The sequence below is a fragment of the Coregonus clupeaformis genome, chromosome 36, assembly GCF_020615455.1.
Source record: "Coregonus clupeaformis isolate EN_2021a chromosome 36, ASM2061545v1, whole genome shotgun sequence".
NCBI classification, from domain to species: Eukaryota; Metazoa; Chordata; class Actinopteri; order Salmoniformes; family Salmonidae; genus Coregonus; species Coregonus clupeaformis.
The window spans coordinates 30,837,613-30,850,722 of NC_059227.1; the positions used below are offsets into that span (position 1 = coordinate 30,837,613).

At 41.9% G+C, this 13,110-nt stretch overlaps 1 protein-coding gene across 3 annotated transcripts; it reads right to left on the bottom strand.

The window, feature by feature from the left end:
* Nucleotides 1-4,753: 4,753 nt before the first annotated feature.
* LOC121552227 (transmembrane protein 242-like) lies at nt 4,754-13,051 on the bottom strand. 3 transcript variants are annotated; one of them, XM_045211360.1, is made up of 6 exons: nt 12,846-13,051; nt 12,583-12,683; nt 11,299-11,364; nt 5,647-5,784; nt 5,371-5,496; nt 4,754-5,230 (listed from the first exon to the last, which is right to left on the bottom strand). In XM_045211360.1, the coding sequence occupies exons 1-5, from the start codon at nt 12,964-12,966 to the stop codon at nt 5,383-5,385; spliced, it is 540 nt and encodes a 179-aa protein (XP_045067295.1). In that variant the 5' UTR covers nt 12,967-13,051; the 3' UTR covers nt 4,754-5,230; nt 5,371-5,382. The 3 variants fall into 3 exon arrangements, with proteins under 3 accessions (XP_045067295.1, XP_045067294.1, XP_045067296.1); XM_045211359.1 differs by having other exon boundaries at nt 4,754-5,496; XM_045211361.1 differs by lacking the exon at nt 11,299-11,364 and having other exon boundaries at nt 4,754-5,496.
* Nucleotides 13,052-13,110: the final 59 nt, after the last annotated feature.

Genomic DNA, 13,110 nt, shown 5'->3' on the forward strand with positions numbered 1-13,110 from the left:
TTTATTTGCAAATTATGGTGGAAAATAAGTATTTGGTCACCTACAAACAAGCAAGATTTCTGGCTCTCACAGACCTGTAACTTCTTATTTAAGAGGCTCCTCTGTCCTCCACTCGTTACCTGTATTAATGGCAACTGTTTGAACTTGTTATCAGTATAAAAGACACCTGTCCACAACCTCAAACATTCACACTCCAAACTTCACAATGGCCAAGACCAAAGAGCTGTCAAAGGACACCAAAAACAAAATTGTAGACCTGCACCAGGCTGGGAAGACTGAATCTGCAATAGGTAAGCAGCTTGGTTTGAAGAAATCAACTGTGGGAGCAATTATTAGGAAATGGAAGACATACAAGACCACTGATAATCTCCCTCGATCTGGGGCTCCACGCAAGATCTCACCTCGTGAGGTCAAAATGATCACAAGAACGGTGAGCAAAAATCCCAGAACCACACGGGGGGACCTAGTGAATGACCTGCAGAGAGCTGGGACCAAAGTAACAAAGCCAACCATCAGTAACACACTACGCTGCCAGGGACTCAAATCCTGCAGTGCGAGATGTGTCCCCCTGCTTAAGCCAGTACATGTCCAGGCCCGTCTGAAGTGCATTTGGATGATCCAGAAGAGGATTGGGAGAATGTCATATGGTCAGATGAAACCAAAATATAACTTTTTGGTAAAAACTCAACTTGTCATGTTTGGAGGACAAAGAATGCTGAGTTGCATCCAAAGAACACCATACCTACTGTGAAGCATGGGGTTGGAAACATCCTGCTTTGGGGCTGTTTTTCTGCAAAGGGACCAGGACGACTGATCCGTGTAAAGGAAAGAATGAATGGGGCCATGTATCGTGAGATTTTGAGTGAAAACCTCCTTCCATCAGCAAGGGCATTGAAGATGAAACGTGGCTGGGTCTTTCAGCATGACAATGATCCCAAACACACCGCCGGCAACGAAGGAGTGGCTTCGTAAGAAGCATTTCAAGGTCCTGGAGTGGCCTAGCCAGTCTCCAGATCTCAACCCCATAGAAAATCTTTGGAGGGAGTTGAAAGTCTGTGTTGCCCAGCGACAGCCCCCAAAACATCACTGCTCTAGAGGAGATCTGCATGGAGGAATGGGCCAAAATACCAGCAACAGTGTGTGAAAACCTTGTGAAGACTTACAGAAAATGTTTGACCTGTGTCATTGCCAACAAAGGGTATATAACAAAGTATTGAGAAAATTTTGTTATTGACCAAATACTTATTTTCCACCATCATATGCCAATAAATTCATTAAAAAATCCTACAATGTGATTTTCTGGATTTTTTCTCATTTGTCTGTCATAGTTGACGTGTACCTATGATGAAAATTACAGGCCTCTCTCATCTTTTTAAGTGGGAGAACTTGCACAATTGGTGGCTGACTAAATACTTTTTTTCCCCACTGTACATACAGTGGGGGAAAAAAGTATTTAGTCAGCCACCAATTGTGCAAGTTCTCCCACTTAAAAAGATGAGGCCTGTAATTTTCATCATAGGTACACGTCAACTATGACAGACAAATTGAGGAAAAAAAATCCAGAAAACCACATTGTAGGATTTAATGAATTTATTTGCAAATTATGGTGGAAAATAAGTATTTGGTCACCTACAAACAAGCACGATTTCTGGCTCTCACAGACCTGTAACTTCTTCTTTAAGAGGCTCCTCTGTCCTCCGCTTGTTACCTGTATTAATGGCACCTGTTTGAACTTGTTATCAGTATAAAAGACACCTGTCCACAACCTCAAACAGTCACACTCCAAACTCCACTATGGCCAAGACCAAAGAGCTGTCAAAGGACACCAGAAACAAAATTGTAGACCTGCACCAGGCTGGGAAGACTGAATATGCAATAGGTAAGCAGCTTGGTTTGAAGAAATCAACTGTGGGAGCAATTATTAGGAAATGGAAGACATACAAGACCACTGATAATCTCCCTCGATCTGGGGCTCCACGCAAGATCTCACCCCCGTGGGGTCAAAATGATCACAAGAACGGTGAGCAAACATCCCAGAACCACACGGGGGGACCTAGTGAATGACCTGCAGAGAGCTGGGACCAAAGTAACAAAGCCTACCATCAGTAACACACTACGCCGCCAGGGACTCAAATCCTGCAGTGCCAGACGTGTCCCCCTGCTTAAGCCAGTACATGTCCAGGCCCGTCTGAAGTTTGCTAGAGTGCATTTGGATGATCCAGAAGAGGATTGGGAGAATGTCATATGGTCAGATGAAACCAAAATAGAACTTTTTGGTAAAAACTCAACTCGTCGTGTTTGGAGGACAAAGAATGCTGAGTTGCATCCAAAGATCACCATACCTACTGTGAAGCATGGGGGTGGAAACATCATGCTTTGGGGCTGTTTTTCTGCAAAGGGGCCAGGACGACTGATCCGTGTAAAGGAAATAATGAATGGGGCCATGTATCGTGAGATTTTGAGTGAAAACCTCCTTCCATCAGCAAGGGCATTGAAGATGAAACGTGGCTGGGTCTTTCAGCATGACAATGATCCCAAACACACCGCCCGGGCAACGAAGGAGTGGCTTCGTAAGAAGCATTTCAAGGTCCTGGAGTGGCCTAGCCAGTCTCCAGATCACAACCCCATAGAAAATCTTTGGAGGGAGTTGAAAGTCCGTGTTGCCCAGCGACAGCCCCAAAACATCACTGCTCTAGAGGATATCTGCATGGAGGAATGGGCCAAAATACCAGCAACAGTGTGTGAAAACCTTGCGAAGACTTACAGAAATGTTTGACCTGTGTCATTGCCAACAAAGGGTATATAAGAAAGTATTGAGAAACTTTTGTTATTGACCAAATACTTATTTTCCACCATAATTTGCAAATAAATTCATTAAAAATCCTACAATGTGATTTTCTGGAATTTTTTCTTTCTAATTTTGTCTGTCATAGTTGACCTATGATGAAAATTACAGGCCTCATATTTTTAAGTGGGAGAACTTGCACAATTGGTGGCTGACTAAATACTTTTTTCCCCCACTGTATAGCTCCTCTGCCCCATTCACAACCTTCATTTGGAATTTTTAAATAATTGTTATAAAAATATTTAATACTTGTTTTTTTATACATTTTTATTTCGTCGGTTCATTTTTGTTTTAACCAAAGTTGGCACCCGATGAAAGAGAACCTACTTTAGTTTTGGGGTCTCATGTGCTTACATTTATTTTATGTGGCCGTTTGTCTGGGATCTTTTTGTTGGTTGTTTTTTGCAGGGGGAAGCAGACTTATTTAAATTGTGAATCATGTTGTAGATAGATCTCTTTATCGTGTATTAAGGTAAAGAAAAAACCACTGACTTTACTCTGAATATACAACAGTACATCATGTATCCTGTTCTGGGGGAAAAAAAATACCTATCGTGCAATAGGATTTAGTTGGCTTGTTGGGGGGGGTTAACAAATGTGAATGACTTTTGACCACAGGCAACTGACCACAAGTATTGCATCATAATAATATTACCATACCAGTATAACAGGGAGACATAAGTCACCCTGTTCAACTGACTTACTGGTAACCATAGCAGACAGGTAAACTCACACCAACAAACAGTACTTCCATCAGTCTTTTCTATCTTATAGAAGTTGTACATTGACAGCCCTATTTGGTTTCTTTGCCAAGAGATGTGGTATAGATAAGTGATGGTAGTTGATAATTATAATGACTTTATAATTATGACTGCTCATTTGAATAATGAATATTTAGTTACTCGCTTCAAATGAGGTTAGTCATTTTATGTATTTATGTTCTGACTGGGACAGGTCTGTAAGGACATATAGGGATAAGACCGCTCTAGTTTTGGTTATTAAAAGACAAACCTATTTAGATTGTACAGTCAGCAAGCAAACAGACCATGATGGGCAGAACTGTATATATAACATGACAGTTATAACAAGCGTTTTTTAAACTCTACATATATAGTACTTCTCCCCCTTTCATTTGATGAACTTTACATTGTTTATTCAGTATAAAATCTTTATACTATGTTCCACATGTTAAGAATAAATGTACATGAAATCTGGTTGAGCAACGAAGGGTGTTTTCGATTATTCTGTACACACATTGTGAACAGGCGGACCGTGGCAGAATATGGCCAAAGTGTCACATAAAACACACATTTTTCGTATGCCTGTGGTGTGTATGCACGCATGACTAAAAGTAACTTTTAGATATGCTAAATGGCATGTGTTATGTTACATAACTGCAACCAATCAGACTGAAGACGAGTACAGTAGTAGTTTAGCACAGAGAAGGAATTATATGCACGACAGAAATAACAAAACTCAATGAAGTCCTCAGAAGATTATCTTGCATACAGAAGTGTCAGACTTAACTGACAGTGCTCCGTGTTAGAGCTGTGGCGTCAACGTTTGCGTGACACGCTCTTTCAACTTGATTATGTGGGCTAAATGTGTACGAAAACATCAGGGGCAGCAGTCACAAGCATGTTAGAGGGTGACGCGCACACAAGTATTTTTACACACTCCTCGTTATATGGCTAGCCGGGCCCAGTTTAAGATAGTTCAGGTCTGTTCTCATTTTTATACTAGTCTTTTATGGGAATAGCTGACGGCAAACACTTAGGCGTTACATTGAATGATGGTTCAATCTGTTTAAAAGGAACCAGGCATGGCGCCTCACATTCAGCTGCACAGCTTTCACTGTCTTCGCTCTGGATAAGAGCGTCTGCTAAATGATGTAAATGTCTTCAGAACTGCAAACACATTTTGCGTTTTACTGTTTCGCAGAACAAATAGTGTAAAATACATTTTGATTGACAAAGAAATCCAAACATACAGATTTAAGACAATCCATATTGTGGCCTTTATGACAAAGTACAGTGAGTAGTCCAGATCTGTTCAAGAGGGTCGCTGCCTTGGACTACTGTACTAGCCTTAGTGCCGGTCTTATGTAAACTCCTTGATACTCATCGTGATGCCAAAAATGTGGCTTGACAACGAGCAATGGAGCTGGCAAGAGCACAAACAAGACTGGTGTTTAGGCTAACTGTACAGTACAAGACAGTCCAGGGCTCCTGTGATCTTACATAGCAAGCCTCTGATCAGAAATTAAGATTATCCAAGGGAGTTTAAATTAACCATGATGTCTTCAGGCAGGGGATGCTCTCTTCATAGGCTTCAGATGAGCATCAGTGAAGAGTGGCTGGACCACTAACTAACCGCATTCTGCACCTGTGGGTACAGACAGTGGACGCCAAGTTCATTTCCTTCTCAGCACAGTGACCAACTGACTGCCCATCCCACAGTAATTGTTAAGTCATGCAGTGACTTATTAAGGCTGCTCTCAGCCAGGGTGAGAATGTAGTCTAGACCTGCAGTCCTCTTCAGTCATCTTTAGACTTGAAGATGGTGTCCCATTCCTCTGAGTTGGCTGGTCCATCCTCATTTTTGGGAATAGCCGGGAAAACTGACTGCATCGTCTGCCTGAACTCTGTTAGCTGCAAAGATGGAGAAATAGAGGCTTCTTAAGCAGCACCATTTGTTGTACATTTACTGAGTGTTAGGTAATAGGGATTATGTTGGTCTATGTTTTCTGATGGCACGATGAGGGCAAGACAATGAGATGGGTTGAGTTCATTAATACGTACACTATGGACCCCCATGGCTTTCCAGACTGCGAAGCTGAGCAGGCCCACTCCACACCAGGCATAGAGAGAGCCCCAACCCAGGGCCCGGAGAGCCAGGGACGCCCCCGTCTCCGGTACTGCAGCGGTGGCCATCGTTCCCTTGAGAACACACACACACTTGAGGTCACATTGAGGTACACAAGAGTTGCTCATGGTTCCCAACTTATAGGCTAAACTCAAATCCGCTCACTAGCGAAATCGGTTTTCATCTCGTGCAGTGGTGCTAGTGCAGTGGCCATCGTTCCCTGGATAACATGCTGGACGTGACATTGAGGTACTTTACACATGGGCCCAAACTGAGTCAAACTGGTTAGCAGAAAACATTAAAAGAGGTGGAAGCTGTTAGCTACCCTGCAAACTGTTAGCTACCCTGCAAACTGTAGTCCATCTAACTGACTAACTCTAAACCTGTCCTGGCACAGCTCTACACACACCTTTTTTTTTTTTACAAGGAGCATGTGTGCGCCTAAGTTGAAAAATGTAGGTGCACACAAAGACATTTTGGAGCACAATGAAAAATATTTGAGGTAATAAAGCTAGAATTTTATATTTTTCTAGGCGCAATGGTGCTCCCTAAATAAAATTCCAGGTCGTACAGCTAAATATTTAGGCGCATATGTGAGTAAAATGGTTACTGTTGAGCCCTGCCTCCCTGGAGGAGCTGCATTTCAAGGAAGTGTCTAAGGGTACCCCATTCCCTATATAGTGCATGCAAAGACCAGGGCTCTGGTCAGAAGTAGTGCACTGTAAGGAAAAGTGTGCCATTTGGGATGCACCCCAAGACTGAACAAGCTGTGTAGTAAACAGATGTAATCGCTAACACTATAACCTCTCAATGTATTTATTGTCCATGTATTTAAGTGGCCTGCTCATTAGATTAGCTATTATTAGTTTGGCGAGACTCAGCAGCTCTTCCTGGAGGGGTAAAAATCTGAGAGGAAGCGATGTGGTTTGGTGTAGGCTAGTCAGTGTGCATCAACATAAAAACTAAGCCAACTGCCTATCCCTAGTGTTGCATTATGTTAACAGTCTACTCTTAGGTCCCCTGTAGCTCAGTTGGTAGAGCATGGCGCTTGCAATGCCAGGGTTGTGGGTTCGTTTCCCACGGGGGGCCAGTATGAAAAATGTATGCACTAACTATAAGTCGCTCCGGATAAGAGCGTCTGCTAAATTTTTTAAATTTTTAGTCATTTAGCTGACGCTCTTATCCAGAGCGACTTACAGTTAGTGAGTGCATACATTGTTTTTTAAATATTTTCATACTGGCCCCCCGTGGGAATCGAACCCACAACCCTGGCGTTGCAAACGCCATGCTCTACCAACTGAGCTACATCCCTCCCGGCCATTCCCTCCCCTACCCTGGACGACGCTGGGCCAATTGTGCGCCGCCCCATGAGTCTCCCGGTCGCGGCCGTCTACGACAAAGCCTGGATTCGAACCAGGTTCTAGTGGCACAGCTAGCACTGCGATGCAGTGCCTTAGACCACTGCGCCACTCGAACTGTAATTCATTTCATAGGCCTAATAGTATTGTAAATGACTAAAATGTAAATGTACGATTCTTTGCTACACACATTTCTGGATAACCAATGAGTGACCACTCCTCAGAAACAGCCTAAAGTCATAACGGTTCTACTGCAAGCTTCGTGTGAGCTGCCATATTCATGTGTGAGATACCAGACACAGCCCTGGTTCCATTATAAACAAGCCTTGGTATCTGCTCTTTACAGTGCCTCACATGTCAGTAACTGTCTAGCAATCTCGTCTGGTCATGGGCTATCTACAGTCCATATCCTCCGTGGGTGAAGCTTCTCAGCCACTGTGACCTCACAACCACATACCTCTCATAACACGCCAAATCTAATTTGACCACTTTACAAGGCATTATTGGCTGAGATGGAAGTTTACAAAGATGGCCCTATTCAGCTTAAAAATAGAATTCAAAAACCAAACAAAAGGCACCACTGTGCTGCTCTGCCAAGTATATCTTCACAACTGATAAGCTCAGGATCTGTGACTATTTTTCCATAAATAATGTGCTACTTTTGACCAGAGCCCTATGGGACCTGGTCAAAAGTAGCACACTATATTTTGCCCTGCGACCCCCAAAAAGGAGTGGTTCAAACCTCGCGCTCTGCACGCATATGCACACACGCCCACAATTGCTGGGCAAATGTAACAATCATTACAGCCATAAACGGTAGGGGCGCAACTTTGGTTTTAGAAGTGGGGGGGACATAACCTGGCAGCGGTCGTCCTCAGAAGTTTGTGTGTACACTTATTGTAAATAAAAATCTAAACCCTTCTACATGAATGTGGATGCTACCATGATTATGGATACTCCTGAAATAATCGTGAATAATGAGTGAGAAAGTTATAGATGCACAAATATCATACCCCCCCAAAACATGCTAACCTTATTTACAATTCCAAAATGACACAATACATTATTTACCATTCATTTCTATTGGGCACAAAGTAATCTGAAACACAACCAAAACAGTAAATGCATCCAACAAATGTGTAGCGTCACAAGCTTGATGTGGTCATTGTGTGCTATGAATATGATAACAAATACTTAACACAAATATAAATGTATTTGTCCCAATACTTTTGCTCCCCCAAAATGGGGGACTATGTACAAAAAGTGCTGTAATTTCTAAACGGTTCACCTGATATGGATGAAAATACCCTCAAATTAAAGCTGACAGTATACACTTTAACTTCATAGTCATTGTTTGATTTCAAATCCAAACTTTTGTAGTATAGAGGCAAAAGAAGGAAAAATGCTTCACTGTCCCAATAATTACGGAGGGCACTGTAATTCATTTCATAGGCCTAATAGTATTGTAGAGCTATTTTTACTTGCACACAATATAGCTGGATCACCCTGTCCTGCCCCTAGGGGTCCACCGCCCCAACCCAACACACCCCACTCAGCTTTAGGATCTTAGTGAAACATTCATTATTGGTTTGAGTGACAACCAACAGTATGGCAGACCCCCAGGGCCAGGACTGAACCGCCCAGCAGCTAGGGATTGCCTAAATAGGTATCTCCCCTGACGTGGGCATGTTTTCAATAGACTCCTTTTGTTGTACAATATTCCATATAAGGCATCCAGACCTTATGAAAGTTGCACAGTATACCTTTAATCTTGTAATAAATCAAATCTAGTGATACATAACTTCACATTTCTGCCATCCATTGTGACGTAGTGGAAGGATAACCAACCTTCCAATTAACGGCAATGCATTTCTTAGCCGCTATAAATGCTACGTTACACAGTTTCTTCTGATAAGTCTCACGTATCAACATTTCTAAGCAAACAAAAACAGGGAGAAAGGAGAGTATGAAGACATGCTGAGATAAAAGTACATACTCTTTGCCAGAATTCAGCCAGCCTTCATAAGAGCATAACATATGCAAATATGTCCCCTTCTGTGTTTTACACCTCCAGCAGAGAAATTACATTTCTGACTGCATGATATTCAGTTTCACAGGTATATAGTACGTTCTATGGAAGGTCTTAAACTGCAGTAATTTATGTCTGAGATTATATGAACATGACTGGGCATTCAAACATACAGTGGGGAAAAAAAGTATTTAGTCAGCCACCAATTGTGCAAGTTCTCCCACTTAAAAAGATGAGAGGCCTGTAATTTTCATCATAGGTTCACGTCAACTATGACAGACAAATTGAGAAAAAATTTTCCACAAAATCACATTGTAGGATTTTTAATGAATTTATTTGCAAATTATGGTGGAAAATAAGTATTTGGTCACCTACAAACAAGCACGATTTCTGGCTCTCACAGACCTGTAACTTCTTCTTTAAGAGGCTCCTCTGTCCTCCACTCGTTACCTGTATTAATGGCACCTGTTTGAACTTGTTATCAGTATAAAAGACAGCTGTCCACAACCTCAAACAGTCACACTCCAAACTCCACTATGGCCAAGACCAAAGAGCTGTCAAAGGACACCAGAAACAAAATTGTAGACCTGCACCAGGCTGGGAAGACTGAATCTGCAATAGGTAAGCAGCTTGGTTTGAAGAAATCAACTGTGGGAGCAATTATTAGGAAATGGAAGACATACAAGACCACTGATAATCTCCCTCGATCTGGGGCTCCACGCAAGATCTCACCCCGTGGGGTCAAAATGATCACAAGAACGGTGAGCAAAAATCCCAGAACCACACGGGGGGACCTAGTGAATGACCTGCAGAGAGCTGGGACCAAAGTAACAAAGCCTACCATCAGTAACACACTACGCCGCCAGGGACTCAAATCCTGCAGTGCAAGACGTGTCCCCCTGCTTAAGCCAGTACATGTCCAGGCCCGTCTGAAGTTTGCTAGAGTGCATTTGGATGATCCAGAAGAGGATTGGGAGAATGGGTCAGATGAAACCAAAATAGAACTTTTTGGTAAAAACTAAACTCGTCGTGTTTGGAGGACAAAGAATGGTGAGTTGCATCCAAAGAACACCATACCTACTGTGAAGCATGGGGGTGGAAACATCATGCTTTGGAGCTGTTTTTCTGCAAAGGGACCAGGACGACTGATCCGTGTAAAGGAAAGAATGAATGGGGCCATGTATCGTGAGATTTTGAGTGAAAACCTCCTTCCATCAGCAAGGGCATTGAAGATGAAACGTGGCTGGGTCAGCATGACAATGATCCCAAACACACCGCCCGGGCAACGAAGGAGTGGCTTCGTAAGAAGCATTTCAAGGTCCTGGAGTGGCCTAGCCAGTCTCCATATCTCAACCCCATAGAAAATCTTTGGAGGGAGTTGAAAGTCCGTGTTGCCCAGCGACAGCCCCAAAACATCACTGCTCTAGAGGAGATCTGCATGGAGGAATGGGCCAAAATACCAGCAAGTGTGTGAAAACCTTGTGAAGTTTTACAGAAAACGTTTGACCTGTGTCATTGCCAACAAAGGGTATATAACAAAGTATTGAGAAACTTTTGTTATTGACCAAATACTTATTTTCCACCATAATTTGCAAATAAATTCATTAAAAATCCTACAATGTGATTTTCTGGATTTTTCTCATTTTGTCTGTCATAGTTGACGTGTACCTATGATGAAAATGACAGGGCTCTCATCTTTTTAAGTGGGAGAACTTGCACAATTGGTGGCTGACTAAATACTTTTTTTCCCCCACTGTATCTGTATCCATTCATCATCATCAATAGCGTCTCCCAGATCTTCCTCACATTTTTGTTATACATGTTTTGTGTCATCGGGAAAAGCCTATCAACCCTTAATACAGTTTGAAAATCAACTTTAGAGGTTTGTCAGACTGCCTTAAAATAGTTTCAATATTTGAAGCCTCTGGCTTGTCCAGTGTTGCATCTGTAAAAGTTCACCTCAGCGCTGTCACACACTGGTCTTCCCTGGTTGCCTAACCCTGCTGAGACCCCTGTCACCATCTGATCCTGCTCAGATGAGGCATGACAAATAATTACCTTGGTGTACATTTATACATTGATTCTATTCTTGGATAACATAAAGGTACAATAATTGAAATGACTATTATTCCCAGATCCAAGACTGTAGCCTACCCATCAACTCAAGATGGAACTGATTGTTAATATACTGAAAAATTCACCGGAGCGCCGTAGACTGGTCTTCCCTGGCTGTCTGACCCTGCTGGGACACCTGTCACCATCTGATCCTGCGAAGACATGATGAGCATAGTGTTGTGTACTGACTGTGCACCATGACAGTGAAGCCTGTAGAGCTGTTTATACCGTGTCAGTGTGAAATGTAGGGAATTAGCTAGGGAAAACTGACAGATCAATACTGTTACATTGCTATACTGACTCTAGTAAAAACTCACATTGCGCTGTCAAAAAATTGTCAGAATATCAGTCTTCAATCATTTGGCCACTGATTTCATTGTTTGAATCAGGTCTAGTGTGATTGAGGCAAAAATAATAACTAACGTTAGCAAACTTTTGGCTAGCTCTAATGGTACATCAACTGGCGAAAACTAGCCAAGTTAATTTACTTTTGTTGAAATGGGACAAAACAAAGGCTACAACACATTTCCATAAACACAACAGCTGTTATATACTGCTACCTGACAGATAGCTAGAGGCTAGAGCTGAACTGGCTGTGGTAGCTAGCTAGTTCATTTACTTCAGACAGAACTTCAGTCGAACGGGATGAAACATTAGCTAACGTTACACGTCAATTACACTACTAGCTCAGCACTGGGAATAAATACATTTTTTTCTGTTTAGTCAATCTGCAGTTACCTTGCCAGTCCAAGAAAGAGTCGCCAGTTTCTGCTCTGCTTGCTTTTACAACTCTGAGAAAAAGCCCAACACACACAGAAAACTGTTGCCTCTGTTCCCACGCTCTGTGGTGTCTTCAACAAAGTACTCTCAGTTGGTAGAGCAACTGCGCTTGCAATGCTGGGTTGTGGATTACATTCAGACGGGGGAACAGTACGAAAAAGTATGCACTCAATACTGTAAATTGCTCTGGATAAGAGTGTCTACTGAAAAGGAATGAATAGACCATTTCATATCAAGCAAGTATTTGTATATTCCAAAAGTATTATCAAATTAACTGTTTGGTACAGATAATTATCAGACTCAAGTTTACAAATGCTGGTAAACACTCAAATACATTTAGTTTAAAACATTTCACAAAAGTAGTGCAAAATTAGCGGACCGAGAGACGTCTTCAACGCGAGCAATTTGTATTTCTTCATAAAATAAAATTGCCTTACATCCAGGGAGGCTATGCAAGAAATGCAATACATTTTAGACATAATTTGTAGTCAGATTATGTAGCCCCGTATAATATCACTCCGTCATCGGTCATGGCTAACAGTCATCTAAATTGCCTAGATGTAATGCTAGACTACATCAATCATAGCTACCTTGCTAAACCATCCCGGACTCTTTTTCTTGGCCATGGCTAACGTGGAGCCGAATCCTGTAATCATCCCAGCAGAAGCGACAGTCGTCAGGAAAGCTGCACCTGAAAATTGTTAATGAGACTTTCTTTATGGGTCACAATAATGTTGTCGTGTGAGTAACGTTAATCAATTAGCTAGCTACTACATTTGTAGTAATACAAAAACGGCTATTATTATATGAGCAAAGAGTAAAACGATCGATAAAGAAATAAGCAGTCGCTTGCCTTTCATTAGCTGTAGTTTGTCATCGTTTTCTGTCACAATTGCAGTGACATTCAAACTCGTGTTTTCTTTCTGAGCTGTCATTTTATTTGTCCGACATTTAAATAATTCCGGTGGAAACATGCTCAACTAGGAACGTTTAATTTGTTCTAAACTACTATCTACGTACACGTTTTTGGAGCCACGCAAATCAATTGTATCATAATTATTCAGTACTATGCATTTAAACATGAGGATGTATATTTCGATTTGATAGTAGTATACTCC

Coding starts and splice junctions, on each gene's coding strand:
- LOC121552227 (XM_045211360.1), bottom strand. CDS start 12,966: ATGTTTCCACCGGAATTATTTAAATGTCGGACAAATAAAATGACAGCT. Junction 11,365..12,582: donor GTCCGGGATGGTTTAGCAAG/GTAGCTATGATT, acceptor ATGTCTTCGCAG/GATCAGATGGTGACAGGTGT. Junction 5,497..5,646: donor AAGCCATGGGGGTCCATAGT/GTACGTATTAAT, acceptor CCATCTTTGCAG/CTAACAGAGTTCAGGCAGAC.